The following is a 14,673-nucleotide window of genomic DNA, read 5'->3' as shown; positions in this document are numbered from 1 at the left end:
AAACTCTGACAAATCCATGCCCTTCGGACCGAAAGGCAGAGATTGGCTATAGTTTTTACAGGCCTGTGAATACGTAATGCATTTAACTACTTTCAGGATGGAAGGACGATTTTACCCAGTATGTAAAAAAATGTTTCTGAACAGGATTACCAACTATAGCTTTAACGAAGAGTGGCATAAAATAAGTATTGTTGACAGTCATAAAAAAATCCAGTTTGCTGCAGCCTACAAGCTTTTCATGATTAAGATTGTGTTTCTTACTTGATTACTTCTGTCTGTTTGTTCTCTTATTTGGTGATGTAATTTGCAAGTGACATATGCATTCATATGAACACTAGCAGCCATGATTACAGTGAAATGTGGTTCTACTCAGTTAACTGCATTAAATCCTGTCTTCCGCTCTTTTGAAAGCCATTGTGCCGATAATTACTTTAGAGATATTTTTCTTCTCACGAGTAACAGATTAAATTGTATGTCAGTAGCTTATGTATGAATTTAGCATCTTTATCTGTCTGCTCACGGTGGACAATAGATTTGCTGCAGTTTGCGTGCTAAGGTCAACTGGAGATCTCTGCTCCATCCTTCCTCCAGGTTCCGCTCTGGCAGCCTCGCAGTCCCCAAACATCCTTCATCCAAACCACACCTTGGCAGTATCCTAGTCAGATAAAAGCCCTGGAATGTTGCTACTTTCACTGTCTTTTATTCATCTCCTCGTTTGCTCCCGCATTCCTGCTGTTCGTCAATAGTCAACAAAGACTGCGACAGGCGTAATCATGTTTGCCTACATTCCACCCACACATTTTGGCTTAAAGGCCGCCAGAATGAGTCAGCGAGCTGTGAACCCGACCGCCATTCAGTTCAACAAGCACCGGCGGTAGGGGGTTCTGGTCATGGCCACGCTTCTAGCTGCTTTATGTTGTGTCATTGTCCCCAAGGTCACTGCGCTGCTGAGCGCAGCTGTAACAAGGAGACAAACACAGGCCCGCTGTGGCTTACAATAAGAGGATCAGGGGAAAAAAAAGAAAGGCTTATGTTTGGAACAGGATGTGGAAAATGAACTTCTCAACTCCCACAAGGAAATCTTGTTTTTCCTGTCAATTTGGCTCTATGTTGTTGCATAAAGGCCCACCAGCACATGAGAGAAACACATGCAGAGTTTGTAGGTCTCTTTCTTTAGTCGTTTGAAGACTATCAGACCTTAAATCTAAAAGAAAGCCGTTCGCACTGCAAATAACTTGTCCAAGCCATCCACATGTGTGAGCCTGACTCATTTTGCAAGCTCAGTGTTTTGTCTAAACAGATTTATACTATGAAGAGGCTAATTATTTGATTGAATGGGCTTTCGGTTAAAGGGTTATTTGAAGAAAGTCATATATGTCATAAATTTCTGTCTGTTCATGCTGTTATTACCCATAATTTTTTTTAAAAATCCGTGGAATGAGGCCTAAATCAAATCATCATAAACTCAAATGCAATTCACTGTCTTTCTATGGATTTTTTTTCTATTCAAACAGCACTGATGAGTACCTGCAAAGTTAGAAGCTGGTACATTTGCCTTGTAAAAAGCACATCTGCGCCATGATGAAGACAATAAACAGTACAGCAATAGTTGCAAGATGACAGTATATGCTGACTGTAAATCTTAGGATGACTGGAAGACACAAGCATCTGGAAACATCCCTGCAGCCTGCTGATAATGAAATGTCATAAATCAGAGAACAAACAACAAACTGAATGCTCTCTCAGACACAAGTGCACAGGAATGCACAATAAACCCTGGTGCATTCAGAAGGGACGCCGTTTCATGCATGTGGTTCAAGGTTGTGAGCAGGATTCTTATCTGGAGCATGTTTTCAAGTGATTTTTATTCATGTTTGCTTTAATGTTGCATCACCTCGGTGATGATTCATCTCAGCAAAGATTCTGTATTGTCTTTACCCTCAGTTGTAATGCCATTTTGAAGGAATGTGGTTCATTTGTTTAAGGTGTTTGTTGCATGTAAGGTAGTAAGCACTCAAGCCCCCGCTGACCTAGATGGGCTAAATGAAATTGCAACTAAAGTGCACAGTCTGTGTTTTAAATCTTTGGCCCAGGCGTCTCCGGCTGGTTCCTCTGGTTCCACAGAGGTCTCTAATCCCTCTTGTTAACCCGCTCTGTTCTTTCTCCCCAAAATGTCAGCAGCTAATCCAACAGCCAGTATTGTTGATGCAGTTGGGAATTTAAGATTATCCTCATTAACTCTGACCTTAAAGCCAGGAAAATTCAACCTGTTGAGGAGAGACAGATGATGTTAATTTCTGGATTTGTGTAATATTTATCACTTGTAGTACAGTGTCTTGAAAAAGCATTTGTTCCCCTTGTTAAACTGTAATTAACTATTAATAACCACATATTTTTAGTTAAATTGAACTAACCACACCCAAGTCTGATTATTGCCAGACCAGCAGAATCAAGAAATCTTAAACAGACTTTGTCTGATAACACCACGTAGGCTATAAGTTCTTAAAATGCAACATATTATGGACCTGATCTTTAACAGCAAATTGTGTGAGCAGAGAAAAAAACATTCATAAAATAAAAAAAGGTCATAAAAAAGGATGAAGTTCTAAGCAATGGAGTTGGGGATAATAATGATAATAATTATTTAAAAAATATTAACATATATAACGATGAATATCATACATCGTACATTTTCAGTATTTCAAAGTGCTACAAACTAAAATTAATAATGATAAAAAATAACAGTTGAATTTAAAGGATCTAATGTCAATTATAATTAATCTTAAAACTTTTAAAAAGATTAATTAGAACCACATTTTCACCAATCCCAAAGCTGTAGTTTAAATAAACTGTTATCAGTAAAATGTATCTGTCCAGGTGGGTTTTTTCCATATATTAGGTTTTTACTTTATTTTATTATATTTGCTTGTCTAGGTGGTTCTAATAAAAAAAAAACATGCCCTTTTTTTAAGGAGAAAATGTTTCATAATCTCAGATTGTGTTTTAAGAAATCTCTGCAGTGCAGAATTATCCAGTGCTTGTGTAAGTATATTTTAGTTTTGAAAAGAGATGATCAAATTAAGTCTTATCTAGTTAAAACCTATGAAAAAGAAGCAGATGATAACTTTCAAATTTCTGGCTACCAGCGAACTGTTAGCTAACACTTTAGCCTAGAAAATGTACATATCTTGTCTGTCACTCTGTGATCATTTATGTTTTCTTTTGAGAACCCAAAATGCTTTCACCCAAATATTTCAAAGAGGTAGAGGTTTCTTCAGTACTAATGTCGCTGAATTAAAAGGGACATATCACTCTTTTCAGTTCTTCCTTTTCATCTTGAAATAATTTATTTTGTGGTCAATGTCAAGTGGAACTGCTGTGCTCTGGTCTGAATTTGTCGTTAACTTACCCTGACATCGCCCCTTTTAACCCCTGTTCTGAGTTGGGTCTGAGAGTGACCCGTTTTGTTTGGTGGTCTCTTTAAATTTAAAGGATGCACTTCACACCGCACCCCACTCCAGGTAGCAGAGCATTCCACTTCACCCAATTCGGCTATTTTTGGAGTATGCTGGAGCGTAATAAACAACTGAACATTTTGACTTATCTACTTGTAGCTCCGGCATCCTTCAGCTTGGACCACAAAATTGCTCCAAGAAATAAAAATGTTGGGTTCATAAATTTGGTACGGTCAGAAGTCCTTCGCCATGTTAAGCAGCTCCACAGCAAATACTGTGACGTTATTGTTCAAAAATGTGCAAGAAAACAAACAAAACTGAATGGTTTGAAAAATATTACCTAAAAAGAATATTAAGATATCTATGCAGCTCCTGGACAGTCTATGTTAAACATTTCTGCACTCCTAGAGACTCCAAGTACACAATGAAATGTATTAAATCACTAAAAGTATGGATTTTGCATGAAATGTCCTCTTTGAATCACCCAACCCTATGGGAAGTCTTTGTCTCAACATAGATACAAAAAGGTGTCAAGCTTAAAGTACACACTTTCACATGGAGTTGCATGTTGACGGCAGTTATATAGTGCTTTATGAGTCAGACTTCATGAGCAATGATGTCATTTTAATACTACGGGATCTTGTGCCGTGAGATCTCGTTACACCCTTAATTATGATGTGAATTATCAACAAGTCACAACAAAATGGTACAAATGCCTGTGTTAGCCCATCACTCCAGTAAACTGCACTGTTAGGAAAAAACATTGTCAGAAATAGCAAGAAGTGAGTTCATTGACCTATATGACAGGTCCAACATATCACAGAAAGTACAAAATTCAAGCATAAAGCCTATGTGGAAAAAAGTGACAAATCAAGAGTAAATTTATAAAGTCTTTAAGTTTCATGAAGTTCATGTCTAAACCCCAAGGGACGCTGCCGGAAAAAAGAAGCCCCATCCTTTAGCTTACTTATGTAAACATCCATGAAAATGGGTGCCTGTGTTTGAATCTCTACCAGTCTCACTCTCTTTAAGCGGAGATAGAGACCATAACTCAACTCTCAAGGCTGCGTAACAAGGTCCCAGTTGACAATGAGACTGAGTGTCCACCGTGTGTTTAGTATAAACATTAACTCTCTTACACAACTGAAAAAGCCTTTACAGTGCCTTGTGTAAGTATTCTAACCCTTTGAGCTTTTTAAAATTTAATTTACATTACAACCAGTCATTTTAATGTTATTAGATTTTATTTGATAAACCACACCAAAGCTGTGCCTATCTGTGAATTGGGCAAGAAAGGATGCTAGCACTTCAAAGTATAACACATAAAAATCTGAAATGTGTGATACATCTAAATAAAATTCAGTGCAATCAGCTGTCTTCTTAATTTTCAAGAACCTATTCCATTGTAGCCAGAGCTACAGTGAAATAGTTTAGCTCCAATGATAATCCTGTGTTAGTCAAAGTCAAAGTTATAACCTAAATCCATTGAGAATTCAGTGTGGCAAGCCATATACCAATGTTCACATGTGCTCTCCATCCAATCTGTCTGAGCCTGCACATAGAAGAATGGATCAAGGATTTTGGTCTGTAGATGTGCAAAGTTGGTAAGACAAACCGCAAAGTACCTGCAGCTGCAATTACAACGAAATGTTCTTCAAAGTACAGGCTTGCAATTTACGATAATGCACAGCTTCTGTGTTAGGCCATCAGATAATATCCCAATTAATGAGCTTAGGTTTATGATTTTAATGTTAAAAAAACAATGGAAAATGTTCAAGGAACATGAATGCTTTTGCAAGGTACTAAACTTGTGCTTTTGATCTCCAAATCTTTTTTAAATGTGTTTCAGAAACTGTTTTGGTTTGTAATTCCCGCTAAAGCAAAATACATTAATATGCCTTTACTCTAAGAAATTTACTTTTACACCTACTCATTGTGTCATTTGTTGATATTCTTTGGAAATTTGATAAGTGTGACATTTAAAGGAGCAATGAGCAATAATTCATAATTTTAGATAGAACTGAAAAATAGTGATGTGAAGAACTAAAGGTATCTTTTTAGATGGAATATGGCATGACATTCCACACCGTCTCTCTGTATTGCTCTCCAGTCTCTTGTTTACAACCCAGTCCAGCCGCACGTGCGAGTACATGCATGTGAACAGCTGCCACTCAGGGTTTAGCCCCTCCCCATAAAATGCCAGCTTTCACCTGAAGACAAACAGGAACCATCATTACCACAAAAAAGCAATAGTCTTAGGTAAAGAAGTCATCAGATAAGGAGAGAGTCAAAACGGAAATTAACATTGGCCCTGCGTTTTTCAAGAGCAGAAGCAGCTCCAATGTGACTCGGAGCTAGCTTTTCTCCTCCTTGACAGGTAGCATGAAGTCAAATGTTTGTTTTTGTTGGTGTTGAAGCCTTGTTAGACTTGTGTTGCTATGTTGATTTGATTCAATGCAATGCTACAGTTGTTGGAGTTTGACCAGCAATGTTCCAGGTGTTACTGTTATGTGAGGTGAGTAGCCATTAGCCCTGCTAACACAGTTAGTATTGTTTAATGCAGCTCAGAGGGCTTGTGAGCTGCCCACTGGGATCCTCGCGTTCATTCGGGGCATTATTTTTTTTTGACAAAAAAATTTACAGTGAAACTGATAACTGGTTTGGTGCTTAGACTTTGGAGGTAGAGAGGTATGTAGTCCCACACATCTTGTTTTAGTCTACAGACAGTGCTCAGAGGCCGAACTAGTGGGGAAGTTCTTCTTATTGCTCCTTTAAAGCCTATTTAAACATGGGTAGCAATCAAAATTCACTTGGGGTCAAACTTTCAAGGAGAAAACTAAAACAGGGTTCTCTTCCACAATTTCTTCACTTTTTGCACTCACAAACTGACAGAGACTAAAGACAACCTTTTTTTTTTTATTTGGACTGCAGCACCTCCATTCTGGTAACAATAGATAAATATATTCCAAATAGTATCTCTAAGGGTTTGTGTTTGGTGGTCCACATGCAATCTTTCCCCAATCACACCCAGCCTTCAAATGCTGAGACACTGGCTTACCTGACTGTTAGCCATTTGGACCAATTTAGCGATTTGCGCTAAGTGGTGGAGAAAAGGTTTGGGTTAGTTTAAGCCCCCTAATCCCCAGCCAGCATAAACCATGGGTGGTCACACACACGCACACATGCCTGCACACACAACAACAAGCTGCAGAGGTGGGGAGAGGCTGAGAGAGGGAAAGTAACAGGCTTGTTGGACTGCTTGGCTTTGTGTAAAGGCCACATGCCAAAGATTACTTAACTTATGACTTATCAAGTTGATATTAGACATACATAGTATACACTCTGTTACGAGAAACCAAAATTATATCCATCCACAATGCAAAGTGTTAAGTGTCAACGCATATTCTTTCTAAACACATAGAAAAAAACTGCTATGAACTTCTGTCATGTTCACTGATTTACAGATTTTTGAAGATATGCAGTGAACCCCTTCTTTCACACTTCTTCAAACCTTCAAATTGTTCATTCTAAAGGGGATTTTAGGCTTTTCAAAGAACCCAATTAAGGGTTTCAAGTTTTTAACTTGGGGAAACAGCTTTCAGATGTAGATGCAAAGAAAAGATATCGGGAGTATATGGACCATAACAAAACAACACGTGGGAAAATCTGTTTCACTAAACTGCAGACTGAGGCGGTGAAAATAATAACCATATGGCGTATAACCATGCAAGCTCGCGGGCCTCTCTAGACACATGTGGAAGTCAAACACATAGCATTCCTCCTGTGCCCCAAACCAGGCCACTTCCATGAAATTAGAGGTAGTAAATGAGGCAGCTGATGTTGCTCTGCAGCCCACAGGTCCCTAGTGAACACTTGACACTTGCCTGGACAATCCCACAGAGTGAGAACCTGCTCTGTGACATGCCAAGAGGAGAAGGCCGGCACACATTAAGAATTTGTGGTAAAAGGAAACCAAAGACCCTTTCAAAGGAGAACCCACCTTCTTTTTTTTGTTCTTTCTAGTTTAAATAGTCCTTTGCATTAAACAGTTGTCATGTCTTTAATCATCCTGATGCATGTACGGATGGATGAACAGAAGGACGGACAGACAGATGAATGGATGATTTACATCCTATTTGTTCCATTAAAAAAAGAGAACTACGATGAATGATGTCATTTTAAAAGCTGTGCTAAGAACTTGGAGTGTTCTGCAGATTTTAATGCACAAAGCCAGACATGCCGTTTCCCAACGGTCCCAGTCTTAGTCTCAAATCAAACCACATGGCTGCTTGTCATAGATTTATATCTACCCCCAAAACGCGTGTGAATGCTTTCAATCTGTTTCTTTGGCAGGGGAATGTGGCAAGTAGAAAAATGTAATTCTTTAAATTCCATACAATTTAAAAATTCCCTTTATACCATCAGTGAGGTTTTGTCTTTAATAAATCTCTTGAGAAAATCCTGTCTCAAACTAGGCACAAGCCAGAATGGGATTCTAATGTTTAACACATATAACACAAATACAACTACCACAGCATTCACACAAAGATTTCAACCAAAAATGTTTAACATGATCTTATCACTTTTATTTCAAATAAATAAGCAACTATTGTTGATGTTGGTTATTAAATATAGCACAATGGTGATCATACTTGTATTCATGTGAAATATATCAGAGCTGCACAATACATTATATCACTGCAATATTACTACTGCACACATGATGCAATATCTGGTAGTAAGCTGCATTTAAGTTGTACATGCCAATAATATTATATTATCCAAACAAAATTGAGCAATCCTATCACATATTTCCCTTATATCGTGCAATCCTTATCTATATGATTTATTAATGTCATTTTGATTTCCACAGACAGCTGCTCCTTTTACAGGGTTCAGTGCAGCAATTTCTTACAACTTGTAACATACACTTGGCAGAGTTTTTTTTTTTTCCATGAATGCCCTTCCTGATGCAACCAGGATCGAACCCATATCAACAACCTGAACTTAGCCCACTACACCCTACTCTGACCAACAGTCAACAAAATGATAGATTATGTCTCAGCTAAATTTCTTAGAAGTATTTAAATGGACATTATGGAGGATGCATAGAGGACGCTAGAGCTTTTTTGTACCAATCTTTAACGATGACGTAAAAACAACAGGCTGGTATCACAAGATTAGTTTGGTAGCCGGCATTTGACTTCTTAATGTAAATGCTACTGATAGCCAAGTTTGCTCTTTTAGTTTCTGCAGCATCACAGTCTTTGTTTTTCAAGAGTTTAAGCATTTCTAAGCAGCCTAATCTGTAATTTCTTTCAGCCACGTGGCTGGCAGGGTGTAGCAATAGGTTGGGGAGAGCCAAAACTACTACCACTACTACTACTACTACTACTACTACTACTACTACTACTACTAAAGCTAGTTTGTGCATATGTTTTTCCTTCTTGTAATTTCTGCATGCTCTTACCCATATTCATCACTCAGATGGAAATGTGGACTGTGTCAGTGTATAGCAGGAATTTTACTTAACCGCCCCAATCTCTCGCAGAGGAGTTTAGATTAAAAAAGGTCAGGGTGTGGAGCTCAGCTGAAGACCTTGAGGTCAAATGTCAGGAGCAGGAAAGACCTTTGCATTCCATGTGACTATTGCTCCCCACATGCACTGAAACACACACACACACACACACTTGGACCTTCAAACACACACAGTTTAGCGTCTGATTCTTACTACCCACTCTGTCGATGCAGCAGTGGTTCCAAAAACCCACAAACACTCCAAAGAAGGACATAAAAGTGCACAGCATGTTGAGAATCTACTATGTTGTGATTTCTATCGGTAATGTGTCCCCAGGCTGCCCTAAGTGAGAGTTGAAACAACACTGAGTCATGAAAAACGTGTGCATAGTGCTCAGACTATTAATGATGTGGTATTTGTTCAGAGGTCTCTGGTGGATTCATTATCAGCTGTGGCCGTTATTAAACAAGCATATCAGAAAACTATGCAGACTTATTTCGGGGACCTTAAGGTCTCTGGGGTTCCTCGATGTAGGTGTAATTACTGGATACCCATGCAATCCTGATACTTTGAATTAAAACTGGATTCTTAGGATAGTGCGTGGTTGACGCTGATAAGATCAGCGGTAGATGCTGGTTTTCACCAAAGCAAAACAGTGACTAAACTCTGTTCATCTGCGGTTATTGTTTGAGGAATAGTGAGCCAAACATGTCTCAACTATGATCTTTTGTCTTATCTTTTTTTTTCCAGAGCCCCTCTGTTGCTTCTGAGAAGAAAACAGCAGGTAAGTGGTTGCTGACCTTCACGTTCTGAAATGCAAAGTTTGTTTAGAGTTCATGGCTTACTAGCTGAGACTCTGGATTCTCCTGAGATGATCAGCATCACCCCCACTCCCCTGTCAAGTTTTTGTTGTTTCTATGAAAAGTAAGAAAACACTCTGCAGCTGCTCAGCTGTGGTGGTATGAGAAGAGTCTAGAGCAATGTCAAATGGATAACCTTGTCTGTGTTAACAACTTGAGGCCAAAGAGGACCGAGAGCAGAAAGAGACGGCGTTTAACTGCAGACTCTGAGACAGTGGGTGCAAGATGTAGATAAGGTCCTAGACTCATCTCCTTAACCATCAAGACTGTTGCCTTGACGATAAGAGCCAGACTGGATGTCGAGCCTGATGCACTTTTGAACCATTCCCTCGTTCACCTTTGGTCCTCATTTTTTGAGTTCACCTTCAGCAGAAGGTGTTGCACCAATAAGAAGCAAATACCTAAATAAATACTACATACTACCATGTAAAGGTATGTGAGGCCCTCTTTTTCACAGTTTCCATTTCAGCCTCATACCTTCATAGATTTGAATTGGTATTTTATGTGACAGACCAACACAAAGTGGTGCATAGTTTTGAAGTGAAAGGAAAATTGTAGTTGAATTTCTTTCTTTAGCTAATAAAAACCTAAAGAGTAGGGCATGCATTATATTTTAGTTGCCTAAGTCAATAGTCAACTTTGTGGAACCACAATTTGCAGGAATATAGCTACAAGGTGCACTTAGCTCAAGCTCAGACTGGCTGGACAGTTTCTATGAACAGTCATTTTGAAGTCTTGCAAAGGGCTTGTCTAATATTTTATTTATTTAGCTATCTTTTATCTACAGTGTAAGCTGAATTAGCTAGTCTCATTGACATCAAATCATTACACTAAGCTTACCAGATGAGCAAACTTTCAAACTTTTGAAATGATTTTGAATCATTAAGCCCTAGACATTGCAAATAACTGTTTACTTACCTTTGGTTTCTCCTTTATTGCGCAAATAGTCAGACTTGTCAGCTGTCTGAAACCCAGTGATGCCAACTATTTCAAGTATTAAGGGGCTCAGTTTAGCCTGAAAAGGCGCAAGATGACATCACACATTGATTTCTGCGGGAAAGCTGTGACCTCTCTCTGACCAGATCACCTTCTTGCACATTGTGTGCTGTTTCCACTGAATGGTTTGTGCCAAACTGCTAGCTTGACTCAACCAGTTCAGATAAACGATTCAGAAACAAAAACTAATAGACTTGAAAACAGTTTCTATCCAAACGCTTTGAGGGCCATTAGCCACTGCTGAGAATCAATGAATCACCTGCCCAGTCTGTTACATGTTACAAACACACTGCTGGTTCCACACGATCTTGACCCACTGAGAATTATTTACACCGTCTCTCACATTCTAAGGTCTATTTACAAGCTAGTTTCTCAGGGAATGTCTGTTTGGATATCCATGCAAACTGCACATTTCTGTAACTTGAAGATCTAAATTTATTGCAGTGATTTACTGTGTGCCTGAGTGTATCAAACGATGGCACGTTCGTCTGATACTCTCATACAACTGCACAGTGATCTATATCTTCTGTAAAGGGACTGCTAACTGACTTTTTGACTCGAAAATGAGTCTTAATAGATGCTAAGGACTCCCTGTATGTGTCAACCTTCTCAGGAAGGGTTGTTGGTCAGTGCAATCAACTGATTTCAGTAAGAAAAAAAAAGTTTTGAACGATTATGCCCTGTTGTGTCTGTGTGTCATGAGTAATTTGGGTGCATTATGAGCCGGTGTCTGTCTCATCAAAAAAATCCACGATGGTCACATATAATGACAATAACGATCCTTGATAGTTGACTCTGGTATTCTGGCTTAATTTTTTTCCCATTCTTCTGTGGTGGCCAGATCTGTAAAGCAGATGGTTAACAGCTGTGATATCAACAGAATCCCACACCTGAGCCCCAGCTCCTCTGGATTTATCATTGCCAGAGTTAGCATTGCTTCTCTGATTAACGTCACATATTCCTGGTCAGTTTTGGTGCATGGCCATGGCTTGGTAAGTTTTCAGATGTGCCAGACTCTTTCTATTTTTAGATTCCTCAGAAGCCCAGAGCTTGGGATACTGTTTTAAAAGGTGAAGGCCATCACTTGTACTAGATTTTATTAAGGGTACAACAGTAAAGAGGTCTTAATACAGAAACATGGTGCAATTTTCCCGTAGTTCTTTATATCTGTATTTCCATCTAACTATCCATTTGTCCGTCTGTCCATTTGAAGCATCAATTTCTGATAAGAAGTACGGTTTTCTAGCTTTGATGTGTATTGTTTGTTGAGTTTGTTCATCATTTGTACAGTTACAGTTATCAGTCTGTTTTGATGGACGGACTTATTTTTTTTTTAAATTTCTACTCCATGTTGACTTCATTGGGGACTGATCTGGAAAACAAAATCAATGTATAGTAATGGCTTGCTTCTCTTTAGCTTAGGCCTCGAAATCAGCTTATAATAGCCGGTCATTAACAAATTTAGACAAATAAATTTACTTCCAGGCAACATTCATTATCCCTCTCATTGCCCCTCTTACTCTGTGTAATCCGAACTCTGGTAAACTATAACGGTGATGTGGGTTGACGTAGGCACCAGCTTTCATATTGATCCATGCCGCCTCACTCTCTCTCTCTCTCTCTCTCTCTCTCTCTCTCTCTCTCTCTGAGTGTCTGTGCCTTTGTGTGTGGTTGCGTGTCTTACGTGTCTAATTGAGTTCTACCTTCTGGCAAAGGACCCAAAGTGAGCAAAAATCCTCCCAACAATGCACAATGCCAACTTCAAAAGAGTAACGCATTCTTGGTACTTTCTCTTCATTTAAATCAATCGGACTCTGTGAGAGCAAGTTATGTAAGCCCTCATCTCTGCTTGTTTGTGACAGAACCTACTACTCTGTGGGGGGACATGGGGGTATGTTGGGAGTTATGGTGGGGGCGGGGGGTTGGGGGCACAAAGCCTTGTGTTCATTGTGACACTTCAAAGCCCTCTCTGTATCTCCATCATTTAAGCCCCTGGGAATGGTACATTTGTGACAGTGTTACATCACACGACAGACCCTGAAGGCTCCTGCTTCGCTGCCATGAAAGACGGCTCATTCATTGTTCATTTTGCCGTCATGGCCACAAACAGAAGCTCAAAAGTGGCTAACTAGACGTTTCCACGGTTGTGGCTCTGTATTGAAGCAGTTAAAGACCTCCCTGCTGTGCTGCTTGTACATCAGACCCTGTGCACATCACAACAATCTATTGAAAGCAGGATTTTTTTTCCTAATTTCTGTTAACACATCCATATGACGACGTTTTAATTGCCATCTCTGTGCACAACACAGTAGAGACACTAAATGTGTGTATTTCCCTGCCACGCCACTAGTAGTCAGTATGTTAGCATCTGCTATGCGCATTGATTTCTACTGATTTCAGTCATGTGTCAGGGCTTCCCCAGACATGCAGATTCCAGTTTTCTTTTCTACATGATAACAGACAAAAAGTTTGTTTTACTTCTTTTTTGTATATCGTACCACTCTGGAAGCTATTTTCAGTTTGTGTCGTTGTCAGACGAGCCGTGTACTGTTGCGGTAAACTTATATTGTTGTTGTGTGCACAGGGCCCTAGTGTGTGGTCAGTGTCTTTCCTGTACACAATGTGACCACTGCTGCCAAGCTGTTCCTTCCGTGTTCCTGTCACAAGCTGAGCTTCACAAGGCCTGCGGAACATCGCTGCACTGGAACAGCAAGAAAGGACACATTATGCAATCCAAATATGATAAGGATAGTAGGATATTAAGTTTGCATGACTCCACTTCTTGCTGGCGTGGTATGATTGGAGCAGTTCGCAAAATGAAGTCTTGTGACATTTCAGTGTTGTCACTACAAAACATACACAGGAAGCAAAAAAAGAAACAAAAATGTTAGCTGACAGCACTGAAGTACATTTTTGAAACTGGCTTGTGCAAAACACAGCAGCCTCCCAAGTCTGTTGCCAAGAGTAAAACAAATGCTGCACATCATCCTGAACCTGATCCAGTTCTTGAGGCGGTGATGGTGGCAGTATCATGCTGTGGAGATGATTTTCTTCATCAAGGAGAGAGAAGGGGAGCTTACCCTTATAGCATCAAAAATGCCTTAAACATACAGCCAGAGCAAAATGGGCTAAATAGATACCTAAATCGAACTGAGAATCTGCGTATGTAATAGTTGTAATTACTTACTCTAGCGTCCAATGGTGCTGTGTTTAACATACATATCTCTATACCTTATATTGGACTTAAATGGTTAACTCCTCACGGACAGAGACTAGAGTAGTTTGTAGGATGCTTCTGATATTTGTGTGGTCTGATCAGGTCTAAATGTACAATTCAAAATAGAAGTCCATGAAGAGATAGGAGTCGTCCTGGTCTCTTCTAACCTGCAACCACTTTTTAACCAAAAAGGTGGCAAAATCACCAGCGCAGTAGTGAGCTATGGACATCTGATACATATTTATTGAAAGAAAGTACAGCTAGCTCACACAAACTAGATGTTGATTTTATATCACGTCAGCAGCTATGTTTTATAATAAAGATAATGAAAATGAAGCTCAAACAAACTGCTCCCTTTCTGAGACCCTCTTTACCCCTTCGGTTAAAATCCTGCAATTGCTGTGCTAACACATCCATTTAGAATGCCACTATACACTTGACATATTTATTATTTGAAGCCTATGTGAGAAGCAACGTGAGAAACATTTGGTACCTTTAAGCCCAAAATTATTCTTTCTATGTGAGAGGAGCTGAATTAATTTCTAATCTGAATCATATTTCTTGGTTGATTTTTTTTTTTTTTTTTTAATCTAACTTTGCCTGGGGTTTGAATAATGTGGGGCATGA

The 14,673-nt window shown here is 39.3% G+C and overlaps 1 protein-coding gene across 1 annotated transcript in view; it reads left to right on the top strand.

Annotated features, from left to right (window-relative positions):
• The window catches only part of dlc1 (DLC1 Rho GTPase activating protein), a 116,476-nt gene that overhangs the window by 23,629 nt on the left and 78,174 nt on the right, over positions 1-14,673 (top strand). The window contains exon 4 of the mRNA XM_012865493.3: positions 9,724-9,757. Coding sequence (XP_012720947.3) covers positions 9,724-9,757 — 34 coding nt within the window. The remainder of the gene's footprint in view (positions 1-9,723; positions 9,758-14,673) is intronic.

The sequence above is a fragment of the Fundulus heteroclitus genome, chromosome 5 (assembly GCF_011125445.2).
Source record: "Fundulus heteroclitus isolate FHET01 chromosome 5, MU-UCD_Fhet_4.1, whole genome shotgun sequence".
NCBI lineage: Eukaryota > Metazoa > Chordata > Actinopteri > Cyprinodontiformes > Fundulidae > Fundulus > Fundulus heteroclitus.
Note: the sequence above shows the minus strand (reverse complement) of the source record. Positions and strands in the feature narration are given on the sequence as shown.